Below are 10,255 nucleotides of genomic sequence, written 5' to 3'. Positions count from 1 at the left end.
CCTCCCACAGCGAGGCGGCCCTGAGGCGCGGTTAACGGTTGGCGGGAGGAGGCGCGCGCCCCCCATACCCGCCCCCCCCGCTCCCCACAACGGCCTCTAACGGCCCAAAGCGCCGCCCCGACCCTCCGAGGACGTGTCCGGACGGCGGCAGGGACCGGTTCCTGCCCCCACCATCTCGTCCGTCCTCCCGCAGCAGCGTCTCCGCGGGCCATGGCGGCGAACGGAGCCGCCTCTCCAGCCGGGCTGCTCCCTCGCTCCTACCGGCGGCCATGCCGGCTCTCTGAGGGGTGGGCGGGCGCCGCCACGGACCGGGCCGCCGCGCTGTTGTTGTTGCTGCTGGTCGTGGCGGCGGCGGGCCCGGCCGACGCCTCAGCCGCGGGCGGCCCGGAGGTGCACAGCCTACGGGGGAGCTGGCGGCTGGGCAACGGGAACGGCTCGGTGGTGCTCCCAGGGGAGGTGCCGGGCTGCGTCCACACCGCCCTGCACCGCCGGGGCCTCATCCAGGTACGGTAGGCAGCCGCGCCTCACGCCTCACCCGGCCTCCCCCTCCTCGCCCTCGGCGGCGCCCCGCCTGTGGGGCCGTGTCCGGTGGCACCTGAGGAGAAGCCCCGCACCCCCTGTGCCGCTGAGGAGTGGGCAGCCGGCCACAAAGGGGAAAGAAAACACCCCCCCCCCCCCCGGTGTGAGATCTCCAGAAATATGGTTAGAGGGAGCCCCTTCTCTCGCTCCCAAAACACTGGAGCTGCTTCAACCGCTGGAGGTTTCCCTAGTTATTTGCTGCAGCAGCAGCAGCCAGACTTGGTTTCCTTAACCCCTCAAGTGGCAAAAGGTTTGGTGGATGCAGTATCCTCACGGCAAAGCAGTCCCGAATAGGGGCAGGGATACACCTGCCCATGTGTGAGATTCTGTGGTTTTTGATGTGGAACCAACGTGCTGACACCAGATACCTACAATATCATCGCAGCACGTAAGTGGTGTTTACCTACAATATTAGTTCAAAAGAATGAAAAGCTAAACCCGCTCCGTTGAAGTTTGACTTGTTGATGCAAGAAGTCTAGAGATTTCAGGCATTTCAGCCCATTAAAAATCCCTTTTAACACTTGAAGAGCACGTCGGAACAGTTTTGAGATTGTCTAAAGCTGCCAAAGGGAAGTATATTCTGAAACATGAGTATAAGACTTTCATTTAAAAGGCTGGTTCCTGCCTTAGCACTGTTAAGAAGCTTTGCTGCTTCTGTTTGCCTCTTTTAGTTTTTAGATTTATGAAAATATAGTGACCCCTTTCTGGGACAAGTGATCAAAACTGTAGCGGTAGATTGGTGACAACAAAGTACCTTGATACCAGCCTAAACTGCTGGTCACTCAGACCTGACAAGAAACGTGGCACTAACTGGGTCATTGTTGAAATAAGATGCCTTTTTAAAAGGAAATATGTGAAAAGTTAAATGTGTACTTGGAACAAGGAAAAGAAAACAGAGAAGTTAACAAAATCATCTCTAAAACTGATAACTACGTGTCTGTACTAGAAAATGTGAAGTACTGACACATAACGCCTGAATATATCAGACAAATATATATCATATTTTTTGTGGGCCCAATGTTGCATTTGAATAGCATTTATTTAAAAAACACATTCTGGATGCATGCATTTTGTACTTTCTGTTCTTTAGTTTTTATTCTTGAGATTATTGTGCTGCTCTGCTCTGACTAAAGTTAGGTATAAAGAGAAAGTGACGCCACTTCAGGCAGGATAATTTTAGCATTTTTCTGTGTGGGCATAGGTTGGGAATCCCAGTACTAATAATAGATTCCCAAGAGTGTCATTGGCAGATAAAAGCAATAGTCAACATTGGAAAAGTAAATACACTAAGAAGGGATAAGCTGGGCCATGAGGGTCTGTTGTTTCAACATCTGTGTGCTAAGTCACATAACATTTTTGAACATACACAATTAAGGTTTTTAAATGGCTATTCTAGAGTTTTTAAGGGTGCAGTGGGCAGGTGGACTATATATGGAGGATCTGTGAAGAGAGCTGTGCCAGTTTCTGTCATGGAAAAGCACATAAGAAACTGAACATCTCAGCTGCTCAGCTGTGCTGGAGATGTTGCTATAAGAAGTGTGAATAATCATTCAGGAGAAACTGTGACCAATGCACTGACTCACACAAGATAATGACGTAGTGAGAGACTCACATTTAACTACTCACATTAAGTGCTCTTACAAAGTGAGAAAATGTGATTGCTAATTTAGCTGCATTGCTGTAAACTGACTTGCAATTTTAGTCATCCTAAGCAGCAGTATGATATTTGGAAATGAGGCTGCGATCATGAACTCTCATGTGCCTGGGCAGAATCCCAAGCCTGCACATAGGCATGGAAGCTTAGTCAGCCTGCTGGCCAGCAGCATGGGGCTTGCTAATAGGTAGATGGGTGCTTGGCTAATTAAATCTATGATGGTTGGTTGTGGACACTTAGAACATGTTTGTGTGAATACAAGTATGAACTTGCTCCAAACACGTGCTGATATGGCCGGGTATGAACCTGCTGTGGCCTGGAAACTGTTGCTAAGTTGGTGGTGTTAGAATTAGCACGGTCTGAGAGGAGCTGAGTTAACTGAAAATACTTCACTAGTGTGTTTGCTTGTCCTCTGGACTGGACCCACCCAGTGTCTGGCTAGTTCCAAGCTCACGATGAGCTAACTTGTTTCTATGTATAGGTGTGTACAGGTAACTTAAGGTCAATTTAAACCCGTTCTTACTCACTTTAGCAAAGCCCAGTTTACAGAAAGAAGTGTTCACACAAATATTTGCACCAGGATAGCTAAATTGTTTTAAAATCACATTTCTTGTTTAAAAGAAGCAGCCTTAGCAGCTTTCATATCTGTCAGAGATAGTGTTAAATGTAAGCAATCATTGCCATCATAGTTGCAGCATCCTGCAAAGCAGCAAACCTGGGTTATTTGGAGTGAGTCAGTGACATAATTCTTTATTGCAATGAAGGGCTTCATGCTGCAAAGTATGGCTCCTGAGGTTTCTTCGTTGTGGTGAAAATGCTTATGACCAATTCTTTATTGCAATGAAGGGCTTCATGCTGCAAAGTATGGCTCCTGAGGTTTCTTCGTTGTGGTGAAAATGCTTATGTTTTCAAATGCAGCTGCTTAAAATTGTATTCTTATATTCCTATTTATACAAAAGTATGCATACAGCTTGAATTTAAGGGGCATAGAGCACTGCTTGCTCCATTTCTTCAGTGTTCGTTATCTCTGGAAATCAGCCCTTTTTGAGGTTGTTTCAAGTGTAGAATTAGGAGTTTTGTAATTGTTGCCTAAATACAGAAGTGTTGATCCTGAGTAATTTTTTCATTTGCCCCTTTTGCTCCTGTCCATGGAGTGTAGGATTTTTGTTCATACTACTGAAAATGTCACTAGACCAGTAATCCAAAAGCTTATTACATGTAATCAAAAGCAAAGATTGGTCTGAAAAGCTGTACCAGGAAATTGGGGAACAAAGCTAGTGGGAACTAAATTATTCTGGGTAGCAAGACCTGTATGTTCAGCAACCTAGTGAGTTCTATGTGCTGTTTTTCTATGTGATTTGCAAACGACAAATAGCACTGCATCCTTTACTTCTGTATTCTTGGGAATTTTTCATGGGTTAGCACCCGATACAGAAATTTAAAACAAAATTTGGGATGGCCTACTCCAACGGTGTAGCTTAGTGGGCATCTCACAAATGAGGGGAAGGAGGGCAGCAAGAATAAGCTGCCGGATATTAAGCCTGCAAAATGTGGCTTAGATTGCAAAAGCAGGCTGCAAGCAACTTATTTATCAATGTGTGGTTCATTTCAAATTTAGGCTGATGCACAAACTGTATTTGCTCATGAATGCTCTGGCTGATTGCATGTCTGTAGCCTTTCTTTAATCTGCTCTGTGGGCTGTACGTTTGAAGTGAAAGATACCTTTCTGACACTGAGGGTTTGTTACTCATCTCTCTGGATCCTCTTTGCATTCGTTCTAGAGATGTCTTTACTCTTTGGCTTATAAAATATACATTGGATGAACGCATCTTTCTGAACGCACCAAATGCACAGATCTTAGAAAATGCTCTTGGGGAAGATAATTTTGAGTTTCCTATTGAAGTATTATTTTCTTCTGTGTTCAATGAACATAGTTCAAATGCTGGATTAACTATGATAAAAGCTCTAAGGGCCAGAGGTAGCATCAGAATATGTGTTCAGTTGGGTTGTTTTAATAACATTTCATTAGGACTCCGTAGTTCTTACTACTCTTTACATGTAAAATTTAAAAAAGACATGAGAAATAGTGACTTGAATAAAGTTAGTGCAAAGCTTGGATATAAGCACAAACATTTTACAAACTTGCAGCAAATCTATTGCTAACCCTACATCTCTAGAAAAAGATTTGCAGAAACCATTTTGTCTGAAGATTCAGTTCTTAACTACTGTCAGCATAGTATTTTCTTTCAGTCCCCGTTCTGATAAGCAATATATATCAGCAGGTAACTTGTGCCTTAAATCTTTGTGCTAGAAACAATCGTCCTCTAGCACGTACTGTCCAAGTACTGCGTGGTGCCATTTCTGTTGGCAGGTGACTCCTATACAATTTCGGTTCTGATGAATATGACTATTGTAGCTGGATTTTCTCATCTGCCAGCCGTTTGCGTTCACACAGAAAGGCTGTTTTGTCTTATTAGCTGTCACTTTGATTTGTAAAGAACTATTATGGGGAGTCTGCAACTGTGATGTTAATATAGGGGGCTGGATAACATTGCAGTTTCTTCCCCGTTATACAACAAGGGCATGCACTTAACACAGAAGTTTACAGTGGGATTGGACATACTTGGATATTAAAATATACTAGAAGAGACAGAAGCTTACGTATTTCGAGTGAGATTTCTACAGTTCTGTAGTGTATATTTTTTGTAGCTTGTTCTGCATTTGTATAAAATATGCTGTTGTCTATTTTCTGACACTTCATCCTAACTTAGATTTTTCAGGGCAAGCCAGGTATTGGATTTCAGGGCATTTGGTATTGTATGATTCTAACAGGCTAAATGGCATTCATTGATCAAATTGTTGATTAATATAAATATATTATTTTCAATTAAAACATGCGTGCTCTGCTGAGTTGTGTGAACATATGTGAAAGCATTCAAAAGCCTTTTTGAAACTTAGGATAAACATTAAAGTGCACTCAAGTTTATCTTTGGAAAGCTTATGAAGTTCAAGTAGATAAAAGTTGTAGTAGCCTGTTAAATAGAGCAGAGTATTCAAAGAATATTAAGCAGTGGGTATTAATATCTTGTTAATTAACTCTGTAGTGGTATTTGACTCAGTGTTCAGCTGTAACACATCTTGAGCATAAGTTGACATTCAGTTTACTGCTTTGTTAGAGTAACTACTGGCAATGAATTACATTAGGATGAACTTCCAAAAGTGGTGTTCCAAGAATATGATCCATTCATCACTACTCTTTGCTGTCCAGCTTGACTTCAAGCTGTAAATACGTGAAACTGGGCTTCCTGAAAATTATATAAATGTCCTGACTTCTATCACTTGAGATAGCAAGAAGTGTGTGGATATAGGTACGTATCTTAACTATTTATCTTCCAGTCTGAAGTTAGCAACAGCAAAATCATTAATCTGTAAATCATGAAACATCACTTGTAAGTTTTATTCTGGTAATCTGTTACATCAGCAGGATTTTCTTATGCTGTACATTATAAAATATCAGCAGAGTTGATTTATGAGAGAAGAGCATGCAAGGCAGTTTCAAATTAGATCGTAACAAAAGTAGGATAAGGCAAAGGAGTCTGGGTTTTGTTCCCTTTGTTACATTTCATTTTCATACACACTGGTCTTCCTCCTGGATCCAGCTGACCCTGTCGAGTGTCATTCAGGTGTTTGTGCCACGCTCCCCTGGAGTCCTGGTTGCCCGTACCTGGCACAACGTGCTCACTTGGGCTTTGAGCTTCTCTTCTGATGCCTTCATGTCTCATCTGTCTCCTGCTTAACAGGAGAAGCACTTAGCTTATACAAATGTAGCTTTTCAGTATTCCCTTAAAATCATTACAAGGAGGAGTTTCCATCTAGCCACTTGGCAGGGCCTTCAGTTTAGTGCTGCCAGGGCTTTTGAAGTCCTGCTGATGTCCTGTGATCTGAACTGGAAATTGCTTGCTTTTGATACCCTGTAGCAGGGCTTTTTACCTCATTTTAGCAGGTGATTTGCCGCTTGCTTACAACACTGAAATTGGGAGCAGAGAACAAACAGGCAGGGAGCTTGAGCGGTTCAGAATTTTCCCCCAAATTGCAGGGAGCCGGAAAATGCAAAGCTGTCATGTTTGGTGGGATCTAAAAATAGCTGTAGTTGATTCTACCGCTTTATGACTTGCTTCCAGGAACACGTTGAGCTAATGAATGTGAAGTATATTTAATACATGTGCAGTCTATTTCCTACCATCTTTCAAATTCTCCCAGTGCCCTTAAGAGTGTTAAATTCATTTTTTTTCATCCAGTTATCTGAAATAAACCTGCAATTTTAATGTGAGCTGATTTAATACGGGATGAAATTCTGTTTCAGATAAATCCAAATAATCTTACTTCTATAGGCACTCAAAACAGTTGCAGTTAGTAATGAAAAAGTCAATAATCTTGCCAGTGTATTGGAGAAGTCATTTTCCTTTCTTACAGGACTTGTTGTGGTCATGAGTTTTCCTGAACCTTGAGAACTGCTTTAAAAGCTTTGCTTTAACGTTGCCACATGACTGATTTTACAACAAGCAGTATTTGTCATGCTTAAAATAACTACATGCAATATTAGCATTTAGCAGCATTTAGCAGTGATATATGAGCTGGTTTACTAGTTCAGTAGCAATGATATCAGTAAGCTACTAAGCTTTACATAAAGGTACACAGAACTAGGAGCTTGTGAACTGAAAAGGTGGATGGCTGTGAGGAAGACACAGTATGTGTTCGTGCCAGAAGGGGCTAATTAGCACCTTCTAAAGACACATATTTTAGCAGTCAATGCATATCATGAAGCTTGAAGGCTTTAGACTAATACAGAAGAAGAAAGCCCCTCCAGGAAAAGAGGATGAGCAGTATGCTCTGAGGAGATTTAAACAAGCAGCTCTGTTTATCAACCTGTAAGAGCCCATCTGATGATGTAATTTTTGCATCTGATGAAACATTCTTACATTTCTCTCTGCTGCTAGACAACCAGTTTTGTGTTCTCCAGATGTCAGGTCATTAACATCTCAGTATCCCTAAAACAGTGCAGGTTCCTTTTATGCAGGGTCTCGGTCTTTGATGAGGAACTGATGTGGAGTTTGACCGCTAAACAAATTGGGTTTGACTTTACAGTCTGCTCTTGCTAGTGCATTTACAACTTGCATCTTAGACCTTTTGTTAAGTACTTCGCACATACAAGTGGCAATGATAGAAATTTAACATACACCTTTTCCAAAGCATATCCTAAAATAAAATAGTAAATAATGTTAAAACGAGACAGTTGATAGAAAGTCCTTTTTAAGGGCATATTGTGGGCTTTTGTGGTCTCTGACATTTGCCTTTTATTGTCTCAATACAGTAGTCTTAATGGAGTTTCTTTTATGAGCCTAAATTTTGCATTTTAATATGAATTTATTAGCCCTAAACTTTGCATCATAATAAAAGTCTGAGATGTCTCCCCCAAGCATTTTCATATGAAAGTGAGGTATGGGTATCTTAAAATTCAGCAATTTTTCTAGTAAACTCACGACAAACTTAACTTCTAGAGAATACACTGCAGTACCAGTACAGAGCTCACAGTTTTACTGAAGTAACAAGACTTTTCCTTCTTGACTCTACTCCCTTGTAGTAATAAATTTGATTGATCAAGCACAGCATGTAGAGGCAAGGTGACACCGTTTCCTCTATGTGGGCTCAAGAAATGATGTTTATATCACTGTGGGACTCCAAAAGAGACTATGCTGCTGAGGACAGTCACTTAGATGTTATGATTTTGCTCTGCTATGTAAATAGCTTTGTGTTTATACTTCAGAGCCTGATGCTATTAGTTGTAAAACAAATATGAGATATGAAACAATGTTTTCTAGAAGATTTCAAATCCGGAAGTGTCATTAGTATATATACTGACTCCTGAAATGGGGAGAAAAATTGAGCTTCAGCAAGAATTAAAAAAAATGACTGGCAGATTTTCTTCAGTGTGAATCTGGATATTCAGGGCAGATAGTTAGCTGTGCAAGACTCATATCAAAGAGAACCTTAATGCAGCTACACTCTCTCTTAGCTGGGTTTCAGTCATGTAGTCCAGAGGAGATTGGTCTGTGTTTTAGGAAAGCAGCTCAGCTGTGCAGCTGCTGAAGAGGATTGAATTGAGTCACTGACCTGGGTACCTGCACTCTGAACTGTCTGACGTGGGGATGGAACACCATACCTTTCTGCTGCCTTTGTATGAGGTGCAACACCGTGGGTTGTCAGGTCTGCATAACTGATTCCCTCAGCCCAGGTGAGGAACATTGTGACCCACCATAAGGTAATAAATACAGCACGAAGCTGAAAAGGTCGAGGACATCTCTGAGACCAGCTGTGCCTTTATTGTTCCTGAGTACTGTGACTAAAGGGAAAAGAACACGTTCAGTGTAAATGCAACATTATTCTCAAAAGTGGTCATTTAATTTTATAGAACAAACCAAATTGTGTTGCTTCCCATTCTTTTCCTTCTTCCTCCCTCCAAATATAACAAATTCATTTAGCCTTTCCACATCAAGACTATTGACAAGAAACAACTGGAGTATTTGCGACTATTTTAAACAGTAGAGATTTGTTCACTGTTGTCCCTAGAGGCCTAAAATGCTATTTCTTTGCCTCTTAAAATCCTATTAGTCTTACTTTCTCTGTCATTATGAGGGTTATCATGTTTCTGTTTCTCTCATTAAGTCACACACTGTCTTGATTTTTTTTTTTAATTTCCAGCCCCGTCGCTTCTTCTGTAAAAACAAATCCTGCTCCTTCTAGTTTGAGTATGAATGATTATAGCAAACAGGTTTTGACCTACACAAGTGAAGTCAAATATTGCTAAGCTTTGTTTTCACAAATTATTTCAAAGGTGAAAAGGACTATCAGGATGAACTAAGTAAGGTGGATTTTGCATTTGCAGACTGTCTGAAATAAGAAGTGCTCACCTAATGGATATTATGATGCATTTCATGTAGTAGCCGTTTTACTAAATAAGTCTTGTAATTTTCTTTTTGTTGGTCTTTTATTAGGATCCATACTATAGATTTAATGATGTGATGTACAGATGGATATCACTGGATAACTGGACTTACAGCAGGACATTCGAAACTCCTTTTGATGTCAGGTATGCAGTAAAGATATGTGTAAAATAGTTCTATGCCATCTTTCATGCAGAATTGCTAGTTAATGCATTACCTTAAAATCTGCTTGATACTTTTGTATCTAATAAAACCAATTATGCAATAATGTGCAGCTATGAAGCTGTTGGTAAAGAACGCTTCAGTAGTTGCTTTTTCCATTATTATTTTTTTATTTATTTATATAAAATTACTTATGAATTGCCAACTAAGGAAGGATAATACTTAGGCTAATGGGAACCTAGTCCATCTGATATCCAGTGGGTTTGAGAACATGCTCTGTTGCAGACTTGAGCCACTTCAAGTATCATCTTAATTTGACTATTTAAAGATACTATGTAGCCACACTAAGTGAAACATTTTTTAAGGTAGTTGAGACAACTGCTGCTAAAGATAATGGTGACATAGGTTTTTATATTGTCTGTCAGCCCTATGTTGTTAACTCTATTTTAACAGGGTTTTTTTTGCATATGTTTTCTTCTGTAGGAAGTGGCAGAAAGTGAATTTGGTTTTCGAGGGAGTAGATACAGTAGCACAGATCCTGATCAACAATATCACTCTTGGGAGAACAGACAACATGTTCAACAGATATGTAAGTAATGTGTTTATTTCTGAAGGTGCTTCTGGTTTTTCTTCGAAGTCCTTTTGTGCTGAACACTTCCAGTGCATTCAAGTACACATAAAAATAGGTCCTTGGACGCAGAAAGTGTTGACCTGAGGACTGCCTGTGTAATCAGATAACTGTTAAAAAGAGAAGTGTACTTACCTTTTCAGTAGCAGCAGGGTCAGATCTAGAGGTGAGTGTGTCTGGTTCTAAATGAGTGGACCCATGCAAGAGGATCAATTCAGCTAATGATATAAG

General features: G+C 40.9%; 1 protein-coding gene across 7 annotated transcripts in view; it reads left to right on the top strand.

The window, feature by feature from the left end:
- The first annotated feature begins 100 nt into the window (after nucleotides 1-100).
- The window catches only part of MANBA (mannosidase, beta A, lysosomal), a 57,548-nt gene continuing 47,393 nt past the window's right edge, over nucleotides 101-10,255 (top strand). For 4 of the 7 annotated variants that reach the window (XR_001411810.1, XR_001411809.1, XR_001411805.1 and 1 more), the window contains exons 1-3: nucleotides 101-504; nucleotides 9,286-9,380; nucleotides 9,880-9,985. Coding sequence is in view for 3 of the 7 variants with exons in the window: in XM_014940515.1 (XP_014796001.1) it covers nucleotides 211-504; nucleotides 9,286-9,380; nucleotides 9,880-9,985 (495 nt within the window). In the remaining 4 variants the exon portion in view is untranslated. Of the gene's footprint in view, nucleotides 505-948; nucleotides 968-8,380; nucleotides 8,526-9,285; nucleotides 9,381-9,879; nucleotides 9,986-10,255 lie in introns of those variants that run through there. The other 3 variants (XM_014940515.1, XM_014940545.1, XM_014940537.1) reach the window with 3 other exon arrangements.

This window comes from Calidris pugnax, unplaced genomic scaffold, assembly GCF_001431845.1.
Source record: "Calidris pugnax isolate Ruff unplaced genomic scaffold, ASM143184v1 scaffold34, whole genome shotgun sequence".
Taxonomy (NCBI): Eukaryota; Metazoa; Chordata; class Aves; order Charadriiformes; family Scolopacidae; genus Calidris; species Calidris pugnax.
This window is presented reverse-complemented; position numbering and strand designations above follow the sequence as displayed.